Source organism: Gracilinanus agilis, chromosome 4, assembly GCF_016433145.1.
Source record: "Gracilinanus agilis isolate LMUSP501 chromosome 4, AgileGrace, whole genome shotgun sequence".
In the NCBI taxonomy this organism is placed as follows: domain Eukaryota; kingdom Metazoa; phylum Chordata; class Mammalia; order Didelphimorphia; family Didelphidae; genus Gracilinanus; species Gracilinanus agilis.
In genome coordinates this window covers 474,929,078-474,951,562 of record NC_058133.1, presented here as the reverse complement: position 1 = coordinate 474,951,562, position 22,485 = coordinate 474,929,078, and the positions used below count along the sequence as shown (strand labels likewise).

Genomic DNA, 22,485 nt, shown 5'->3' with positions numbered 1-22,485 from the left:
TAGGGAAGTAGAAGGCAAAGTAGTAGTCATATATTGGAGATGAGTTAGCAAAATTAAATTTACTTCTCAAATTAACTTTTAAACTTTATTTTTAAAGTCCACAGGGATAAATGGGCTGGTATAGAGTCCCCATTTGCAAAATTCCTCAAGTTTGAGCTGATTTTCTTATAGTGAAATTTGAAATGTGTGCATTTATTTCCTTGTTAGGTGGAAGCCTGAGTGTTGATCTATGTTCCACCTTCCTCCAGCTCTCTGAGAGGATTTCATGATCACATGACCCTGGACATGGATGCTGTTTTGTCAGATTTTGTCCGTTCTACAGGAGCAGAACCAGGGTTGGCCCGTGATCTTTTGGAAGGTGAGGAATTGGGAATTGTTTTTTTATTTGCTGGACTGGTTTGTGAAATATGAAGATGGCAGAAGGATTGGCACATGGTAGTTTACTGTTAAAGTAAAATATAGCCAACTACAAAATCATTAAATTCTTCTTAAAAACGATGATTTTAAAATGAAAAGTGGCTCTCCCACTATCACTGAAAACAGTATTGAATTGCCTCCCTCTGCTTCAAGTTACCGTGTGCTCAAGAACTGCGGGCTGATTTTCATACTGGCTTAAGAAGAACATAAGTATAAAGAAAGTAAATCTCCTGTGAAAAAAAATGTATCTTGAAATGTAATTTTTTGATCATTCACTTTTTAGCATTTTCTATGTCATTATGCTTTTTACTCCCTTCCTCTGCCTTAATTAGTGTGAATTATTGTTGAATGTGTTTTTATTTGACTGTCTTCAGGCACATGTGACCATCCTAGATTATAAGGGCCTATAGAACAGGAATCATGTTGTTCTTTATTCTGTTCTTTTCTCTCCATTCACACAGCCACTACCCTTATCTGGACAGCTCATCACTTCTCACCCAGACTATTTCAGTATTCTTCTAATTGGTCTCCAAGTCTCTTCCCCTCCCTGATTTTCCTAAAGCCTACATCTGATTATGTGAGTCCTTTCTACTCAATAAACTCTACTGTCTTCCTTTTGCTTTTAGAAGTTTAAACTCCTTTGTTCAGGCCTTCACAACTTGTCCCAACCAGCATTTCCAACTTTATTCACTGTAAAGCCCAGCCAAATTGGGCTTCTTGCTTTTCCTCACACATACTTCCCAATCTCTTATTTCTGAGCACTGGATTTCCCTGATGTCTGGAATGCACTGCCACCTTTCTTCTGCCTCTTAGACTCTCTTGTGAGCTTCAGAACTTGGCTCAAATGATACCTAAGTATAACCTTTCTGGATCTTAGTTGCTAAGTACTCTTCTCACCTCCCTCAATGTAACTTGCATTTATTTTGTATATACTTATTTATGTTGGGGTGTACTTTTGAGATTTCTATTCTCTACCTTGACTTTTGGGAGAATCAGCCTGTTACCAGTGCTTACCTCTTCTGTGACTTAGATTGAGGTCCTCTAGACAAAGCTTAACAATCACCACCCTGGTATAATAGATTTGAACAAACTGCTATGGATAAAGGACTTTTCTTGCTGAGAAGCTCAGAATATTGCTTGACTTGTTGAACAAGCAACCTTTGAGGGTACTAGAGCTGACTCCAGCCTGAGTGGGCATGGTATCACTCTAGATTAGGACAGTGACTAAATCCTTTAGCAGAGGCTTGCCTTATTCTTTTTTTTTTTTTTAAACCCTTGTACTTCGGTGTATTGTCTCACAGGTGGAAGATTGGTAAGGGTGGGCAATGGGGGTCAAGTGACTTGCCCAGGGTCACACAGCTGGGAAGTGGCTGAGGCCGGGTTTGAACCCAGGACCTCTAGAGTCTCTAGACCTGACTCTCACTCCACTGAGCTACCCAGCTGCCCCTTGCCTTATTCTTAATACTTCATTTTTAAAAAGACGAATGTCAGTGAATTTTGGCCAAAATCCTATTAGCTTTCCTAGTTCATCTGTGGTGGAGTCAACAATGGAAGATCTTTCTAAAATGAAGGACCTCAAATTTTATTTCAAAGCATATCACTTTTTTGTGTGGTGAAATCTGAAACTATATATTTTCCAGTTTTGTGCCTCACTGTTACGGTTCTCATTAGTCCTTGATTGCTGTCAGATCCTTTCTGATATAACAAAGGCCATGTGGTTTTAGATACTGTTCCATATAAAACCTCTTACTTCTCTTCACTCACAAGACCTTTTCTTGGTTGTATGCTCTGCCTCTTGAAGTAGGTGAATGCTGTAAAAACCTCCTAATTATTCTCCTCTCATTCATTCTCCATAGCTGCCAAATTGTTATTTTTAAAGCACAGGACCTCTGCTCAAAAAGCATCAGTGACTCTCTGTTCTCTCTAGGATAAACTACAGTCTCCTTTGTTTAGCTTTTCATTGAATATAATGAATACAGAGAAGAGTGAGATCACTTATATGAACTGATGCAAAGAGAAGTAAACAGTCAGGAAAACAATATACTCAGGGACTTCATTTCTCTGTTCCTCACTCTGTGCTGCAGTTCTTGCCTCATTTACTTTTGGCACACTCCTTCCTCTTGATTGATTGGTACCTCTCAGAGCCTCCATTTTAAAGAAAGTGTCCAGGCTTCCTCTTGGAACTCTTTTTCTGATTGCTCTGTCTCTACTTTGTAGTGTCCCCTCCCCTTCCCACCCTCCTTTTATGTGTTGTTCTCCCCCCATTGAGAATGTATGTTGCTCAAGGGCAGGGACTGTCTTGCTTATGACTTATTTTTATATTCCTAGACTTTAGCACAATGCCAGGCACTGTATAAGTACTTGGTGAATTGTTGACTTATCAATTATATAAATGGAAAGGATCATGACAAAGCAAATGGAATCTTTCTGATGATAGTGACCAACCTTGGCTCTAAAGAAGACATAATGAGAAAGCATTTCTCCTTCCTTCTTTAAAATGTAGGATTTCTATTAAAATCCAATACTCCAAGTAATATATTTCATAAGGTGTATTAATAATCACTGGAAGTAAAGGAATTAAAGGACAATTATCTAACAAAATAGAACCATGTGACTAGACTCTCTTGCCTGTTTAAAAAGACCTTTGGCCTTCGCTACTACTATAGGAAGGGGAGGGGATTATTTCCTGTCTACATTAGCACATAATGACAGGAGGAGAATGGGGTGCTGGGAATCATAGTTTTTAGGGGGCAGAAATTAATTTCACAATCCCCCTGTGATCCTTTGGGGATCTCCCCAATGGATCATTTAAACATAACCAGCTTATACCTCTAAAGATCTTCTAGAAGTACTTACAATATTGCACTTTCTAAGGGGAAATTGCAATAATTTGGGGATAAAAGGGAAATAAAAGAGAAAGAACAAAACCAATGATCACTAGGAGCATTGACCAAAAAAAACCAATTAGGAGGCAGTCCCCTTTGGCATAAGGGTTTACATTCATAATAAATGCATTCAACTCCCCCACAGTTCAATTTCACTACATCCCAAAGTTCATTATGGATCTTTTGGTGCAGTATGAGGTTTTTGCAGGCATCTCCATGGCGCCTTCTCCAAACAACTCATTTTCTGGATTCTGGGAGGAGGTAGCAAGTTTCTTATCCTAAAATTACTCTCAAATAAGAAAACTATAATTTAAACAAAGTCCTATGTAAAAAGCTATTTTCATTTTTTAAAAAAGTTATTATTATGGCAAAGATGCTCAAGATACAAATTCTGAAGAAGATGACTCTAAAACTTATCTACAAACAAAGACCCAAAGAAAAATACAATTTGAGTACAAATTCAAATAGAATTACTAAAAGAGATAAAGCAATAATTTTTTTTAGTAGTTGAAAATATTTTTATAAATTAAATGAGAGGACTGGAAGAAGAAAATTAGAGAAGAAATGAGAGCTATGGAAGAAAGAATTGGAAAATACAAGGAATTATCAGACTTTAAATGCAGATTGAACCATGCCATTTCTTGCCTTATTTCCTTCATGAATTTTTTCTTACATGTGCAATATATCTCTTCTTTTACAACATGAGGAATAATAGGGAAATTTGTATTGCATGAGAGCACTATAATAATATATATATCAGATTGTTTACTGCCTGGGGAGAGGAGGTGAGAGGGGAAGGAGGGAGGGAGAGAACTTGGATTGCAAAAAGTCAGAAAGCAATTGTTAAAATTATTTTCTATATGTAATTGAAAAAATAATAAAAGGAATGAGCTGGAAATAAAAGAGAGAAATGGAAAGGAAATCAATAGCTTAGTATAAGAAGTACAAAAACTTGCCTGAGCAGCCAAGTATTTGAAAATTGGAATGAACCAATTAGAAGCTAATGGCTCCATGAGTCAAAAAGAAATATTTAAAACAGAAGACTGAAGAAAACTAGAAGAAGAGAATGTAAGGTATTCTACTGCAAAAAGTACTGACCTAGAAAACATTGAGGAGAGAGAATTTCAGAATCATTGAACTCTGAAAGCCATACCCAAAAGAGACCTAAATATCAGTTTTCAAGAAATGTCAAAAGGAAACTGCCAGGATGTCCTAGAACCAAAGGGCAAAGTGGAAACAGAAAAAAATCCAGTGGTCACTTCTTGAAGGAAACCTTAAGATAAAAACGTCCAGAGAATTCCAGTCAAAGCCCAAAGCTTTCTGGTCAAATAAAAACTATAGTAAGTAGCCAGGAGGATAGAATTCAGTTACCAAGCAGCAGATCATATGTAGCCATCACAGTAAAAGATCAAAAAGTTTAGACTACAGTATTCCAGAAAGCAAAGAATATAGTAGGCCTGTAGAGCCATAAATGGCAAACCTCTCTTTAATGAGAGAGCTCATCTCAAACATTTCAGTTTTCACCTGACTGCACAACTATAGGATTTCTTTAATTTCTTTACCATATCCTAATGAAGTGTACTTTCTCCCCTTCCATTTTTTTTTTTAGTTTATTATCTTCAACCATTAGATTATAAGTTCCTTGAGGGCAGTGACTTTTTTCCCTTATTTGTATCCCCAGCACATATAACAGTGCCTTGCATGTAGTAGGAGTTTAATAAATGTTATTGACATATATCTTGATGATCTTAATAAGAAGAAAGGAAAGAAAAGGAAAGAGAAATATACTGGGGGAGGGGAGGAGGGAGAGGAAGGTTAAGGAAAATGATCTATTTGAGTTTGATACCACTGTTCTAGCCTATCTCACTATCTCTTTAGTCCCAGTGAGTCCAAATGATCATCTCTGTAGATGATTCTCAGATCTAGAAATCCATTCCTAGTCTTTTTGTTGAGCAACTATGTATCACCAGATGCCTCTTGGACACTTCAAACTAGATGTCTGTCTCATAGGCATTTTCAAACTCAGTTGTCCAAAACATCTTTCCCTCTAAATCCATTCTCTTTTCCACACTTGCATATTTCTGTTAGCAAACACTTATTAATTGCTTACTCTATGTGCCAGACATTGTGTTAAGTGCTGGGGATGCAAATATAAACAAAAAGAAATTCCTGTCCTCAAGGAGCTTATATATACTTGTATACTAGAATATATATAGTATAGAATATATAGTAAAAAAGAAGATCTGAAAAACAAAAGAAGTTACCATTTGAGGGGGTAGTGACTAAGTCCAGAGAATTAGGGATGCCTAATTGGGCCATTCTCCAAGGACTGAAGGAGTAGAGTCAGAAGGCATTTGAATCATGTTGATCAAGTCTGAAGAATGATGAATGGTTAGTTTGGGCCTTTCCCCAAAATGGAGGTTTTAGGAAGACCTCATTAATGGGAGGGTGGCACCATTATCTTCTAGGTCACCTAGGCTATCAAACTGGGTATCATTCTTGATTCTTCACTTATATTCACCCACATTTTTTGTCAGGTCCTATCATTTCTACCTTCTTACTTCCTGTATACATCTTCATTTTTACCAATCCTAGTTAAGTCCTTCATTACTTTTCTCCAGGAATGTTGGAATATCCTTCAGACTGGTTTTCCTTTCTCAAGTTTTTTCCTTTTTCAGTCCATCTTCCATGTAGTTTCTAGGTGATTTTTCAAACTCACAGGCCTGACTGGGCCAGATGAGCTCCAGAGTTAAAAAGAAATTCCTCTTTTTGACACTTAGAGCTCTTCATAACCTACCTAATTTCTGTCTTTCTGGAGTTCTTACCCTTTAATCCCTTCTGAATACTTTAGCCACACAGGTCTACTTGCAGGTCCTCCAATATGAAATTAATCTCCTTTTTCTGTGCCTTGGAACTAGTGGACACCCTTACTTAGAATGCATTACCCCCTTACCTATACCTCTTAGTGAGGCTGGCTTTCTCCAGAACATGGCTCAGATCCCACCTTCTGTTTTTAGCAGCTAACCTTTTAGATTAATGAAGAAAATAATTTCAGAATTTCAGGTCAGAGAGGTGGAACAGTTGTGAATAAAATGGGTTCCATCCCTGGGTATGGCTGAGGTATTAGTTGGAAGTAATTGGTGCTTAGGAGATTGATGAATTGAGGGGCCATTGTGTTTGAGAGGATGTCAGCTTTTGAAGTCTTTGTGTATGAGGTCAGAAAGTGGGCTGAAGGGAAGCTGTGAGCCAAGTATAGGACTTCATGATAAAGGAGGAACAACTTGAAACTTGATAGACTTTGAGAAGGTTTTCAGCTGCGTGGTAAAGAATGATGGAGGAAACCTCAGAGGAAGGGATGTTGTGGAGTCCCTTGTAGCAAAGGTGCAATCAAAAAATGAAAGTGGGGAGTAAGGACATTTATTCTTCTTGGCTCAGTGTTTGGTGGGTCATGAGAAGAACCACATGTTTTTAGATAATATAAACTCTGTAAAAATGATAGTTAATAGAACATTTGTGAAATATGTTAATCAATGCAGCCTAAATCCTGCAAATTGTACACATTAATGCTAAGAAGCATTCTAAGTAAAGGAATGCTCTTTAACCCATTAAAGTTGCCCTCTAGCATTTTACTCCATGACTTTCCCTTTATTTACTTGATTCTGAGATGACCAATTTTCCCTCTGTATTGTCTCTTGTCTAGGAAAAAATTGGGATGTAAGTGCAGCCCTCAGTGATTTTGAACAGCTTCGACAGGTCCATGCTGGGAACCTGCCTCCACCCTTCAGTGAGGGTCGTGGTGGCCCCAGACCTCCTGAGAAGGGACCTTCTGAAAGGGAGCCCACCCGCCCTCTCCGGCCCACCCTCCATCGTCAGGATGACATTATTCAAGGTACAGAAGTATGTAGATGCAATAAGGGAGGGACAAAGAGTAACTGGAAACAGAAAGGGGATTTAGTAATATATCTCTTGCATTTTGTCAGTAGCCAGCTGAGTCCTCTGGGTGTCATTTTTTCTCTTCCAAGTGCCTCAGTGCATGAGGCATGTAAGACCTCCCAGTCAAAATCAGTGTATTCCTGCCATTTGGGGTGACTTGTATTTGAGGCTCTGTTTTAAGCTTTATGGGAGATGGAGAAGAAAGAAGTATAATTCTTAAACTTTCTTTTAGAACTTTTTGAGCTACTAGTAAAGATAGAATACATAGGGAGGAAAAAACTCAAAGAATTGCAACAACTTTAAGGTATTATAAATGATTATAACTATAGTCAACACTTGACAACATTTTGCATATTTTTTATGGCAAATTTTCTTTAAAAGCCATTTCCGGGGGCAGCTGGGTAGCTCAGTGGATTGAGAGCCAGGCCTAGAGACGGGAGGTCCTAGGTTCAAGTCTGGCCTCAGACACTTCCTAACTGTGTGACCCTGGGCAAGTCACTTGACCCTCATTGCCTAAAAAAAAAAAGCCATTTCCCCCTGTTACCACCCTCATCACAGTTCTGTGTCACATTGCTTTTTTGCCTGTGTTTGTTCAGGGGTGGAAATTAATTGTATATAATTAGACAAATATATTGGACTAAACCATATAAATGCCACATAAGAATTTTTTTTGATTATCCATATATTGCTTTCCTGAAATATAATTTCATGTAAAATCATGAATTGACTATGTGTAAAACTGTTGATAGAAAGATGTACCAGGGAATAGGTAAATAGAGTAAACAAAAGGAGATAGGGCTAATGAGATGAGTTTCTAAATAGAACTATCAATTTTCTTTCCCTCCCTTCCCCCCCCAAAATGAAAGTTCTTCATTAATTATCCTTAAGACCTTGAGTATAGTCTAGGAGAATCTTTGCCTAAATAATTAAAAATTTTTTCTTACCTTCTCTCTTGGAAGCAATATTGTATATTGGTTCCAAGGCAGAAGAGTGGTAAGGGCTGGGCAATGGGGGTTAAGTGACTTGCTCAGAGTCACATAGCTAGGAAATGTCTGAGGCAAATTTGAGCCCAGGATCTCCTATCTCTAGGCCTGGCTCTCACTCCACTGAGCCACCAAGCTGCCCCTCCCCTCCAATCTTTTAAGAGAAGCTCCCCATCAGAGTCCAAAGACTTTGTTCTGTCTGTGTCTTGGAATGGCCAGTGACCTTGTTGGTGAGTGGCAAGTAGAAGTGGGAAGGACCCAGTCTTAGGGAAGTTTGAAAGACCTAGGCAAATTCTAAAGGAGAAAGAATGAGTGTTTGGTCAGTTCATTGGTGTTAACTTCAAGGCTCTAGGGCCTGGAGTATTGTTTCTGTTTTTTTCAGAGGGGTGATCAGTACTCGTCATTCTATATCCTGACCCCTTTCCCCCTTGCCCCTCATCCCTTTTGGCCTGTGGAAGGGGAAGTTTTGAAGCCCTACTTAAGTCTATGAGAATAGCAGTTTCTTTCCCATTGGGAAGAATACCACTTCCGATAATATTTGTAATTTTTCTGGTTGGAGAGTGAGGTCTTATGTTCTAAAGGGAATCCATTTTTATTTTATTTATTTATTTGTTTGTTTATTTTGCAGAGAAGCGCTTGTCTCGAGGCATCTCTCATGCCAGTTCCAGCATTGTTTCTTTAGCCCGATCCCATGTCTCCTCTAGTGGTGGAACTGGAGGGAGCAGTGAGCACCCCCTGGAGATGCCCATCTGTGCCTTCCAGCTCCCAGACCTCACTGTATTCACTGAAGACTTCCGCAGCTTCATTGAAAGGGACCTCATTGAACAGTCCATGTTGGTTGCTCTGGAACAAGCAGGTCAGCAAGGGAGGCCCTTCATCCATGTCGTTCTTCCCATTATTCTTCTTCCTAGGAGAGGAATAGGGCTTATATGTTACTTCTAGATTAGGCTTATAGCCTTTAGGTTCAGTTCGTAGGGTGCAATTTAATCATGTTCAAAGTTGATAGGCAACAAAATACTACCTATTGAATTTTCCCTTATATACCCAAAAATGTATGAAATCCAATCCTGAATGCTTTGGAATGAATAGAGGAAGGTAGAGACAAACACCATTTTGCCTTCTAGAAGCTTTCAGTCAGTAGACAAGGGAAAGCCTTAGAAGGGCTTAAAAGCAGTGTACAAAGTGAATACAGATTGCATATGTGGAAAGGAGAAATTGTTACTTATCACATAGGAATCCCCTAAGGATCACTGTGGCTATGATTTTTCTCAATGAACAGATTTACCTTCCTAGTTATGTTTGACATAGGTTGTTTTTAAAATGAGCTTGGTATGATAGAGGGAGGCAGATGGGAGTATGCTGAGTTTGGGGTAGAGGGTGATTCCAGTCATGGATTAGAAATCCCAATGGATAATCCACAAAATTAGGCTATATTTCCTGTGAATTAATTACAAAGCAATTGTAAGAAATAAAATGAATATAAAAGGATAAATTTAAAAATATTAGGGTTTTAAAGGATTTATTGGTATCCATTTGAAAAATGAAGCCAAGTGCCATATTAAGAGTTAGTTTGAAAGACCCACCATACTACCTCCACCACTCTGCTGCTTCAGCGGGAAAAGAGAGCAATGCCCTTCCAGGCACTTCCTTTTTATTCTTCTCTCTGTGTTATTACACTTCCTGTCTATGTGATTATGCAAGAGGAATCATGGGAAATGTAGTTTGAAAAAGCCCTAACTGTCCACAGGAAGTTTAAACAGGGACCTCAAAATTAGTTCAAGGACCCTCAAATTTCCAGTATCATACAATGAGACTAGTTTTTGTTGGCACTTTATAGAATTTGGTCTTATTAAATTTGAACCATGTGATAATATACTGCCATTTATGAAAGTGATGCTACTATAAGAATACAGTTCCTTTTTTTTTTTTTTTTTTTTCCTTGAGAGAGGGACTGTGGTTGTGGTGCACTGCATATTCATGTTGGATTTTATTGCTGTGTTCATTATTGATGAACTAAAGTCTTTGGGAGAAGAGGGAGGGACATATTGGGGAATGAAGATGCTATAAAACAAAAGATATTGATAATAAAAAAAAAGAAAATTATGCTGTTGATATTGTTAGAACCCTTTCTGTCTGGTACTGATGATAGATTTTGTTGATCATATTACAGTAAATAGTATATGTTTGCCAAGTAGCTGAGTAAGGTAAAGCTGCTTTCTTGGGTCTTATAACATCAAGACTAATGAGCCCACATAGGCATTGAATCCACAGCCTTAGCCCTATTAGCATTTCCTTCTAAGCATTTGAACTTTGTTGCATTAGGCTGACTCCTGAGGGATTTAAGAGTAAAAAAGTGATCCATGCTTTAGGGGATTATCCATATTTTAATTTGAGTCAGTTTTGGCAGGAGCAAAGAAACATAGGGTTTGATGGAAAGAATTATTATTTTATCTATTTTTTCTATTTCTTGCCATCCTTTATGTTTCTACAGGGCGTCTAAACTGGTGGGTAAGTGTGGACCCTACCTGCCAAAGACTGCTGCCCCTAGCAACAACAGGAGATGGAAACTGCCTTCTGCATGCAGCCTCTCTTGGTGAGTCCTGGCCTGGTCTCTGGCCTCCTCCAAGGGCTCTTGTTTGGGAACAGGAAGAAAACCTGTAGTGCCCAAGAGCAGATAGTATTTTCATTAAAAGAAGCAACTGAATTTCTGAGATATGAAGGATATGTGAAGATATGTGTTCATGGAGAGAGGAGCCATTGAGTCTGATTTCATGTGTGTATCACCATCTGACTTTTGTTTTACGCCAACCAGGTCAGGGAATTAGAATTGATTACTGGTGATCAGTGACCAATTGTGCTTTCAGAGATAGTATGAAGAAAAGAGGCAGAGTGTAGGCTCCATTAGGGAGCATATCTGCAGTAAGCTGGGTCATCCTCCATATCTCAACCCTTCATACTACCTAAGGTGAAAACTAGATCTGTCTTTTCCTCTTTTTCATGTATATAATCAACTGCACTGTGAATCCATAAAAATTATTCTTTGGGTTAAAATAGCAGCCCCTGTTTGCAGCTCTCTTAGTCTTCATCTGCCCAAAGAACCATTTTCCCTTCCCTTTCTCAGTCTCCTCCATCTCATATAGCTGCATGACAGACCTGTCTTTCTGCTTCTGTGGTTTCCCAGCAGTCCATAAGTCTGTGTAAAATTATGTTTCTGTATGTCTTTTATGTTTAGTATAGAATTGCCCCACTTTAGGGACAACCCAAACTTTCAAATACATGCAGCTCTTGCACAGCATTAAATATTGCTCGTATATTAGTTTTTCTGATTTTTGTTTTAGTATGTTGCACTTTGTTTAGTTGTAAAGATTCACTAATTGGGGTTTATAGAGACGAAGCCCTTCTACAAGTTTCACAACCTGTAAATTAGGGTCTGCCCTTCCTGAAAACATGATGGTTAGAATGGGTTGGGGGTTGTCAGGGGGAACACAGATCTTTATTCTATTCACTTGCTCCCTGGTTCATGGTTTTTGAACCTGTGGCTCAGCCCACTTTGCTTCGTGCAGTTTTTCCAAGCAAAATCAATCAGTACTTGCCATTGCCTTTTTTCCTTCTCAAGTTCTCTCCTTCTATAGGGATGTGGGGTTTCCATGATCGGGACCTAATGCTGCGTAAGGCACTTTACTCACTGATGGAGAAGGGAATAGAGAAGGAGGCACTCAAACGGCGTTGGAGGTGGCAACAAACACAGCAAAATAAGGAGGTAGGAGAATCTGAATGGAAAAACCTTCCCAGTGTTGTAGAGGCAAATCTCCTAAGGCAGATATATTTTCCTACCTGCAAAGGTACAAAATCCAGATTATCCTCTAGGGTAGAGATTCTTAGAGCAAAAGGCAGGAGAGAGGAACCACCACATCATAGGTACTCAGGTGCTTGTCGATGACGAAGTTTCTAAGAAATGATATAATTTATGCCTTTAGCTATAAAAATAAAACAGCTATATGTTTTTAATTTAAATTATTGATTTTATTTCATGAAAGATAATCTCTGTAAAATGAAACATGGCACTTTCTACTTTTCAGGAAGCTGAGAAGTAGGGTTTTTTTTTGTTTGTTTGTTTGTTTTTTTTTCTGTGAAAAGTGAGAAGATTTTTGGAGCACTCACACTTTTGAGACTTATAAACAAAGAACAAAGTTTGGAAATGCCAATTTAAAAGAATTTTTTGGATTAAACACCTGATTTCATTGGTTTAGAGATCTTCCAGTGAGGAATTTCCTTTACTTAAAGAGGGTATTATTTTGGCAAAAAAAGAACTTTTTGTATGAGTTAAAACTATGCTTTTTCAAGTTTTCAGTAACCATTTAGCCAACCAAGTAGGCTCATTGATTATATATAATACTGGACTCCCCCTTAAGTGGTACATTTGTATAAACTTAATAAGCCTCTCCATCTTTATCTTCCCCATCTATCTTTCATTTCTTTTTCTCACTTTCTGCCTGTCTCATTCACTCTGTGATCTGTGCCTCTATCAGTATTTTTTTACATCCTTACCTTCTGTCTTAGAATTAATATTTTGTATTAGTTCCCAAGGCAGAAAAGGTGTTAGAGCTAGGCAATGTGGGTTAAGTGACTTGACCAGGGTTACACAGTTAGGAAGTGTCTCCTATCTCTAGGCCTGGCTCTCAATTCCTGAGCCACCTAGCTGCCCCTTCTATCAGTATTTTGTTGTTGTTATTGTTTCCCTCTCTTCTTTCTTTTGGTTCCCCATTTCTCTCCTCTTTCTCCTTTAATTGATTGTAATTTCACTCTGGAATATGTTGTTTGCTTCTTGTGCTTATTGAACAGCTTTTGTTCTGTGTTCCTATTTTAAAGATTGGAGTGATTTATATTTCTCCTTTCCAAAAAAATCACCACTTGGAATTATTTTTTTTTAATTGATGTGTTTCTCAGATGATTTTTCCTTTGTTGCTCTAAGGATTAGATGAATGGAAATTAATAGGAGCTAGTAATCTGGGAAGATACTCCCCCTAGTGGCTAAGATTTATTTAGTAGTTGAGATTAGGGTAAAAGGAAGAAGGAACACCATTATGTGTGTGTTTAGCAGCATAATCGACTACATATATTTTAATTATGGGTTGTTTGCTTAAATTTTTTTCCACATCTTTTGGCCCAGACACACTGATCTTATCAGTATGAGAAGTTTTTCTTTTCGAAATTCCTTTCCCTAGTGCAGACTAGCTTAGTTTTAGAGAGTTGTTTGGGTGGATCATCCCATAGCCAGTATACAAAAGAAGAAAGACAGTGGATCTAGGTCTTTCTGACTCTAGAACTGGCTTTCTTTCCATTATCCAGTACTGCCTCTCAGTTTCCTCTTGCTTATTTTTAATTGAAGAAAAACTTGACCCCTAGGGAGACTTTCTCTGTCATCAGTTAATTCAGTCAAGTAACATTTATTAGTTACTTACTATGTGCTGGGCACTATAATTCCTGCTGGTGGTACAAAGACAAAGATGAAATAAACCTGAAGGAACCTAGGTACTCCAGGGATGTCGAGGTGAGGAAGGTAGTGCAGTACATCTAGTGTGCTGGGCTTGGAGTCAGCAGGACCTGAATTCAGTTCTGACCTTAGACATGTACTAGCTATGTGATCCTGGGCAAGCCTCTTAAACTCTGTTTCCCTCAGTTTCTTCATTTGTAAAATGAGTATAATAATAGGAGCCCCTACCTCTCAGGATTGTTTTGAGTATTGAATGGAATAATAATTGTAAAGTGCTTGGCATAGTAGTACATAGTAAGTGCCAACAAATGTTAGTTATTAGTAACTATTATTCTAGGCACTGGGAATAGCCTATGTGGAGGCAATGGTTGAAAACAAAATGTCATGTTTAAGGACCATTGAATAGGTTGATTTGGTTGAAATATAGAGTGAGGGGAAATAATGTAAAAAATTGGAAAGATAAGTTGGAGCCATATTGTGAAGGGCTTTAAATGTTGAACAATGTTGGTATTTTATTCTAGAGACAATGGGGAGCCATTGAAATTTCTTAAGCAGGAGAATAATGATATGGTTAGCACTCCAGGCATTAGGGATATCATGTAGCTGTATGGAGGATTTGTATAGAGAGAAACTTGCAAGTAGGAAGATTAAAGAAGAGACTGTTGAAAAGTCTGGTTAAGAGATGATGAGGGCCTTGAATTAGGGTAGTTTGGTGTGAGTTAAGAGAAGGGGCAAGATGTGAGAAATTACCTTAAGAGTTAAAATTGATAGAAATTGGCTATACATTGGATAAAGGGAATGAGGGAAAGGGAAAACTTCTAGACTGCAAAGCTGGGTGACTAGAACAATAGTGATACCCTGGACAGAAGTAAGGAAATGAGTGGATTCAAGGGCAGACTGCAAGGGGAGAGAAAATGAGTTCTGATATGGAAATGATGGGTTTGAGAAACCTGTGGAGTGTCCAGATAGAAATATCTGTCTATTGGTTGATAATGTAGGACTGGAGCTTAAGGGAGAGAATTAGATCTATAGATTAGGTATTATCAACATAGAATGATAATTGAATCCTTAGGAACTGATGAGATCACAAAAGAGAATAAAGCCAAGAGAGAAGATAAGAGGGGCCTGTACAAAGCCTTGTAACAATGAAAAGGAGATCGCTAAGACAAGAATGATGGTTTAACAAAGGGAGTTGGAAAAATAAAACAACTGTCAGGCAGGTAAGGAGTGAACCAGTAGAGAATAATGTTATGAAAATACAGAGTGAAGAGCATATGGAGGAGGAGGGAGTGGACAAAAAAGATGAAGCCCAAGGAAACCATGGGATTTAGCAAATTACAAAATCATTGGTAACCTTGGAGTGAGCAATGTTCAGATGAGTGTTAGAAGCCAAATTGGAATATATTGAGAAGTGAATGGGATATGACAAAGTATAGATAGTGATTGTTGACAGGTTTTTTTAGAAGTTTATCAGTGAAGGGGCAGCTGGATGGCTCAGTGGATTGAGAGCCAGGCCTGGAGATGGGAGGTCCTAGGTTCAAATCCGGCCTCAGACACTTCCCATCTGTGTGACCCTGGGCAAGTCACTTGACCCCCATTGCCTACCCTTACCACTCTTCCACCTATAAGTCAATACACAGAAGTTAAGGGTTTAAAATAATAAAAAAATATATACTAAAAAAAAAAAAGAAGAAGAAGTTTACCAGTGAAAAGGAAAAAACTATATGGTCATAGCTTGAGAAGGATTGCAAGATCAAGTGGAGGTTGATTTTTTTTTTTTTAAGGCTAGAGGAAATCTGGATATATTGTAGGCAGGGTATAAAGAGAAACTGGAGGTTAGAAAGAGTGGGAATCATCTTCAAACAAGTTCTTGGAAGGGTACAAGTAGAGTGGTTGAACTTGGCAAGAAGGAGGCTGACTCTGTTTGAGATGGGAGCAAAAGAGAGAAGAATAGAGAATGATAATATTTGAGAGGTGGAATTGGGGAGAAGGGGGAGCCTCATATTAGGGGGCCTTCATTTTCTCAAATATAAAGTAAGATTCTTTTGCTGTGAGGAAGAGGGGTGAAGAAGTGGTAGTACTGTCTTGATGTGAGATAAGGTTTGGAATAGGCATTATGAGTTTAGTTTTAAAAATGAATAAGGTTTTACGGCAATATTTTTTGTTGCAGTAAAGAATTAAAAACAATGAATGATTATCATTTGAGAATGGCTGAACAAAATGTGGTATATGGCCTCCCATCTCTAGGCCTGACTCTCAATCCACTGAGCTACCCAGCTGCCCCCTAGGTTCAAATCTGACCTCAGACACTTCCCAGCTGTGTGACCCTGGACAAGTCACTTGACCCCCATTGCCCACCCTTACCACTCTTCTGCCTTGGAGCCAATACACAGTATTGACTTCAAGACGGAAGGTAAGGGTTTAAAAAAAAAAAAGGGTGGGGGGCAGCTGGATTGAGAGCCAGGCCTAGAGATGGGAGGTCCTAGGTTCAAATATGGCCTTGGACACTTCCTAGCTGTGTGACCCTGGGCAAGTCACTTAACCCCCATTGCCTAGCCCTGTAACAAATTAAAAAAAATTAATATAGAAGGATATATAAAAGATATTAGGGTTTTAAAAAATTTTTAAAAAATGTGGTATATGAATACGATGTATTATTTTTGTTCTATAATAAATGGCAAATATGGCCTATTCAGAGAAACTTAGGAAGATAGATGTATAATGAAGTGAGCAGAAGTAGGGGAACATGAACATGATAGGGAATCATGATTACGTGATGATGACAATAATGAAAAGGAAAACAACTTTGAAATACTTCAGAGGTCTAGCCAAAGCTTAGATCAGTCATGGCTTCAGAATACTGATGGTAAAACATGCCTTCTTCTTCTTGGCAAAGAGGAGAGAGACTAGAGTTACAGAAAGATATTTACAAAGGTGTTGATGTGTTTTGCTTGACAATATTTAATGGTTAATCAGATTAGGCATGTATATGGTGTTCAGGGAAGACTATTACTCTGGTGTGAGGGCTGCTGAGCCTCTTTTTCAGGACTTTTTCAACTTTGGTGTCCAGCTTCTACCTGACTCTCACCTGTGGCTCAAAATGCTGTAGCATGCAGCAGCTACACCCTGTTAAAATGATTTTCAAGGGAGGGTTAAATCAGGTTGAAGAGAAGTGACAGATCTCAAACTCATTGAGTTAGGAGTTTGTCTACCTGAAGCATTGTGAAGACTTCCTCTGCAGAGTCAGTGTGAACTGTTTGTTCCAATGTGCCATGAAGGTGGCAGAAGCAGGTGCTGTGCAGAGCTTAGAGCCTGGTTAGATATCAGAGAAGCCAAGGTCATCTACTGCATCCCAAGCCATCACCAGTCTTCTTGACTTTTGTCTTCCCACTGGACTTTGATGACTTTGGAAGAGAGTGTGAGACCCAGTGACTACATGCAACTCTGCATCACTTAAATCCAATTTATGCCCAAGTCAAAAGACATTTCATTTTACTATCATTATTTTATCATTTTACTGCTGCCTCAAAGTCCTATGGTGATTTTAAGGGGGAGAAATGTGTAAGGGGTAAAAATAAAAGGTTGGACTAAATTTATCAGATAGTAGGGTCACCAGGAATTAAGTACTTAATTCCAAATGAAAGACTCAAATCAGAATGACTTTTATGGTAGTTTATTTACAAATAGGAAGAGAGAGTGAAAGTAAGAAAATCAGAGAGAGGATAGGGCAAGATTTCTAATCTTAACACTCTAAGTCAGGGGTCGGCAACGTGTGGCTCTCAAGCCATATCTGGCTCCACCTCCCGACCGGCCTGTCCGGGCAGAGCCCCAGGATGTGCCCCAGGGGGCCCTTCAGCCCCTTCCCCATATTCCAGTGCCTTCTGCCTCCATCCTCCTCCTTCTACAGGTGTTTATGGCTCTCAAGGCCAAAAAGGTTGCCGACCGTTGCTCTTAGTATTTTGCTCCCGACCCCTGGCTCAACCCAAGCAGGGCTAATTAGTCCTCAGCTGGAGGGGCCTCAGCCTTGAGCCAAGGGCTTGGTAATGAATAAAGCAAGGGCTTCAGCCACAAAGCTTCTCCCAAGAGGGGAGGCCTCTCTTGAGGATAGTCCCTTCAGAAAATCCAGGAAGGAGTCAGTCTTTTTCACTCACCCATATGGTAGTTCAAAAAGAAAGCAGTCCAAGGTCCTCAACCAGAGCTCCTCCAGGGTCCAGTTCAAGGTGAAAGAGAGCATCCCAAGAAGTTCTGACCACTTTTAAAGACCATTCCTTTCATCACTTCTTGTGCCTTTCTTCCATTTTATATGTACCAATTACAACTAAAGCTTTGCTTAGGACTGCCCAGGGGGCAGTCAGTCAATTCTGATTCCTCATCTACTTTTGCACACATGGGTTACAGACCTCCCCCACTCAAGTGTAAGTGGAGTGTATACTCTTCTGGTGATTAAATCAAAAAATGGACAGGGTTAATCCCATCTTCACCTGATGAAAGTGACAAAGCCGCAGATGCTATTGCATTGGAAGGTGTAGTCATAATCTTGCACACAGGCTCCCAGAGCATTGGGTCCTCTTCTCACTGGACCCGAAGCAGAAGTGGAATTTGTCATCCTCCTGGGTGTCGGAGCAACCTTTTCAAAGGACTGCAATGCTTACCTCCTCATATGAGGAAGTGGCTAGAAAAGGGCTAGAAAAGCCCTGAAAATTGACTGCTTCACCTAACCCAACCTATATACCATGGCAGGTGAGGATCCTACTCTGCAGTCAAAACACACCAAAAAGGGGATGGATGACTTAACTGCCATAGTTTAGTTCATTATATCCAAAGGTTTACTTAGAATCTCATGATGTAGTGTCGGATTTCTGGGGGCATTTTCTATTGCTGTCATCTTTTTAGTCCTCTTGGAATCATCATGATCCTTACATCATTTTCTCCAGAAGGTCTGCTTTCCTGGTCTAGGCTACTGGAATATCTTTCCCTAAAATTACTTTTTAAAAAATCTTAATTTATGGACCTTTAAGATAGCTCCACACTGGGTAAAGACCAAAGTGTAGACCTTGAGAGCAGTAACCCTACTTCTCCCTGGTTCATACCACTTGGGAAGCACTAAAAACTTGTAGACTTCCAGAACTAGCTCTAAAAATAACACACAAAAAACCCTGAAGTTTAGGATAGTGTCTCTCCACCACTAGATGAACAGAGCCCAACTTTAATATAAAATTCAAAGGACTTTACAAAAAAAACAACAAAAAAAAACTACCTTTGTGACAAGGAAGTCCAAGTCGTAAACTCAGAATATGACAACAATGTGAAAATAGCTATAATACCTCAAAGGAAAATGAAATAATTGTAAGACCAACAAGACCAACAAGAATTCCTAGGAGACTTAAAAAAAGAGTTAAGAATGGTAGAGGAAAAAAGGAGGCAAGAAAATTATGAAAAGAATTATTGGTAGAGTAGTAAACGGGTCCATCCATTCTACAAAACAGTTTGGAACTTGGTCCAAAGGACTATAAAACTGTATGTACCCTTTGATCCAGCAATACCACTACTTGGGCTATCTCCCAAAAAGATCAAAGAAAAAGGAAAAGGATCAATATGCACAAAAATATTTATAGCAGCTCTTTTTGTGGTGGCAAAGAATTAGAAATTGAGGATATGTTCATCAATTGTGGAATGGCTGAACAAATTTTGGCATGCAAAATGAAGTAAAAAGAACCTGAAGATATTGTGCACAGTAAAAACAATGTGGTAATAATCCATGATCAACTGTGAAAGACTTGGCTACTATAAATATGAAAAATGATAAAGGCTGGTATAAATATATATATTATTATTTTAATTAAAGCCATGCTGATAGATAAGTTATTAGACCACACGCTTGTAAGCATTCAAAACTGCCGCCTCCATTACTGTCTCCGAGTCTGCTAGCTAAGAGCCCACTCCCTCCTAACCCAGGAGATTATAAACCCTTCCCTGCGTCAAGACATAGGCCTCCCCATGCCCCAAAACCCGGAAACGGAAACCAGTTGGACCATGTTGGATCACGGGAAATGTAGTTTTGATACATTTCCCCTGTCCATAGAAATATATACACTTTTAGATGGCATTTCCCAAATTTCACTTTTACACTACTCTGATCAATTCATGATCCAAAACAATTCCAAAGGATTCATGAAAAAAAGCTGTCTACCTCCAAAGAGAGAACTGATGAACACTAGTGTAAATTGAAGTATAATTTTCTTGCTTCCTTTGTTTTTCTTGCTTTAAAAAGAAATATGGCTTATATGGGAATAAATTTAGCATGATTTCACATGTACAATTGCTATATTACTTGCCTTCTCAGTGGGTGGCAGAGTTGGTGGGAAGGAGAGAGAGAATTTAGAATTCAAAATTTAAAAGAAAAGATTTAAATAAACAAATACTAAATAGAAAATAATTTTAAAAGAAAAGATGTTACACAATAGAAAGATGTAAATTCCTTCCTATTTTCATTCAGTAATCAACAGAGATCTGTCATACCTAAGTTTTCTGTATTTCTATTCAGGGTCTTAAATTCTTTCTAGTTTTTCTTTTTGTTAGATTTTTCTAGGGGCAGTGAGGTAGCCCAGTGGATAGAGTGCCAGGCCTGGAGTCAGGAAGAGCTGGGTTCAAATCTCACCTCAGATACTTCCTAACTGTGTGACCCTGAGGCAAGCCACTTAATCCCTATTACCTAGCTCTTGCTGCTCTTCTGTTTTAGAAATGACACTAAGAAAGAAGGTAAGAGAGCAAAAAAGAAAGTAGTTTGGTCTAGATCTGAAAGGTATATATTGAGGTCCGCCACAATTATAGTTTTATTGTATATTTCTTTCTGAAATTTGTTCAACTTTTCCTTGAACTATTTAAATGGTATTTGGTACATATATATTAAAAAAATTTTTTAAACCCTTACCTTCCATCTTAGAATCAATACAATGTATTGGTTCTAAGGCAAAAGAGCAGTAAGGGCTAGGCAATGGGGGTTAAGTGACTTGCCCAGGGTCACCCAGCTAGGAAGTGTCTGAGATCAGATTTGAACCTAGGACCTCCCATCTCTAGGTTTGACTCTCAATACACTGAGCCACCTAGCTGCCCCCCATAAATATTAAATGATACTGATTTATTTTCTCTGGGCCCTTTAAGTATTATATAGTTTTCCTGCTTATGTCATCATATCTCTTTTTATTATTACCATATTTAGATCTTTTTTGCTACTCCCTTATTTTTAGTTCACCTGTAGCATAATAGATTTTGCTCCAGCTCCTTAATTCTGTGTGAATCTTTATGTTTCAGTTGTGTTTCTTGTAAACAAATATTGGTAAATTCTGCTTTCCAATGTATTCTAATAACCTTTTTTTATGGGTAAGTTCATACCATTTACATTCATGGTTATGATCGATAATTTTATATTTCTCTTCATCTTGTCTTCTTGTACTTTTTCTTCTTTTTGCCCCATTCTTTTTAAAGAAGAAATTGGTAAAAGCAAAAGAATTTACATAATATTCGTCATCTCTCATTGAATCTGATTTCACCCCATTGTACCTCATTTTCCTTTCTTTTTGCCCCAAATCACAGGTTATTATTCTTTCTTTTTAATTTCTTTATTCTCCATTCTGAAGTTATCACCTCATCAATCTCCCGTTAGATGTTTTCTTTTGGAATCTGTTGTGTATGTATCAAAACCTTGTCCTTTGAATGATCTTAAAGGTAGGGTAACAAATTCCATCCTTTCAGTTACTGAGCAACAGCTGCTGATGAAAGTTTTTACAAAGTTTAAAATTAGTTTAGAATGACATACAACAAGACAGTCTGTATATTGGCTCTTAAAAATTAATATAAAATTTTTTAAACAACTAACCTTTTTTCACATGTTTTTTATAAGTTTTTAGCATTTATACTTCTGAAGTTATCAAAGCTCAAAACTGCACTAAGATTTTTTGGGGGACCCTACATAAGATAAACAGTGGGTCAGGTGTGGTTTTGTTCTGTTTTATTGATCATTATTGTCAAAATAAGAAAAGATAATTCACAACAAATGACTAAAGGAAATTATTTGAAATTATTTTATTCAATTATATGTCAAGAAAAATCAGTAATGAAATAAATGAATGTTTACAAAACTATAGAATACTCATTTTAATGGAACAAAAAATACAGAATTTAAACAGCCCAGTTTCAGGAAAAGATATTAAAGGCATACATAACATCTCAAAGAAAGGAAAAAAAAGAACCAAGTGAATTTACAAATGAATTCTACCAGATATTCAAAGAATACTTCTAATGGGATATGCAAAAAATATGAAGTTAAAAGATCCCACTAAATTCCTTCTAGAATACAAATATGTTCTTGATACCTAAACTAGAAGTGGATAAAGATAAGCTGACAAAACATCCTGAGGAATCTGGAAAGCAGTCTGGCAGAAATTAAGCATAGATCAACATCTCAAACTGTATATCAAGATAAACTCCAGGTGGATCTATGACCCACATATAAAGGGCCATGTCACAAGTTAGAGGAGCAGGAAATGAATGAATAAAAAAGTAAGTATTAATAAGTTTTTATTATTTGCTAAGAACGGAGGGTACAAATAAAGTAAGACCTTTAAGACTGCTCTCTAGAAGTTCAGATTCTATTGGGGGAGATAACACATATGGAAAGTTTCAACTGCAAGTTAGATGGAGAGGTCTTTTGGAACTTAGGGTGCTGTCGATAACTAGCATTTAGCATTTATTAAGTGGCTACTATGTACCAGGC

At 38.1% G+C, this 22,485-nt stretch overlaps 1 protein-coding gene across 1 annotated transcript in view; it reads left to right on the top strand.

Moving 5' to 3' along the window:
• The first annotated feature begins 270 nt into the window (after window positions 1-270).
• OTUD7B (OTU deubiquitinase 7B) overlaps window positions 271-22,485 on the top strand; it is a 35,643-nt gene continuing 13,428 nt past the window's right edge. The window contains exons 1-5 of the mRNA XM_044672598.1: window positions 271-358; window positions 7,003-7,191; window positions 8,847-9,074; window positions 10,710-10,811; window positions 11,851-11,978. Coding sequence (XP_044528533.1) covers window positions 274-358; window positions 7,003-7,191; window positions 8,847-9,074; window positions 10,710-10,811; window positions 11,851-11,978 — 732 coding nt within the window. The 5' untranslated portion in view covers window positions 271-273. The remainder of the gene's footprint in view (window positions 359-7,002; window positions 7,192-8,846; window positions 9,075-10,709; window positions 10,812-11,850; window positions 11,979-22,485) is intronic.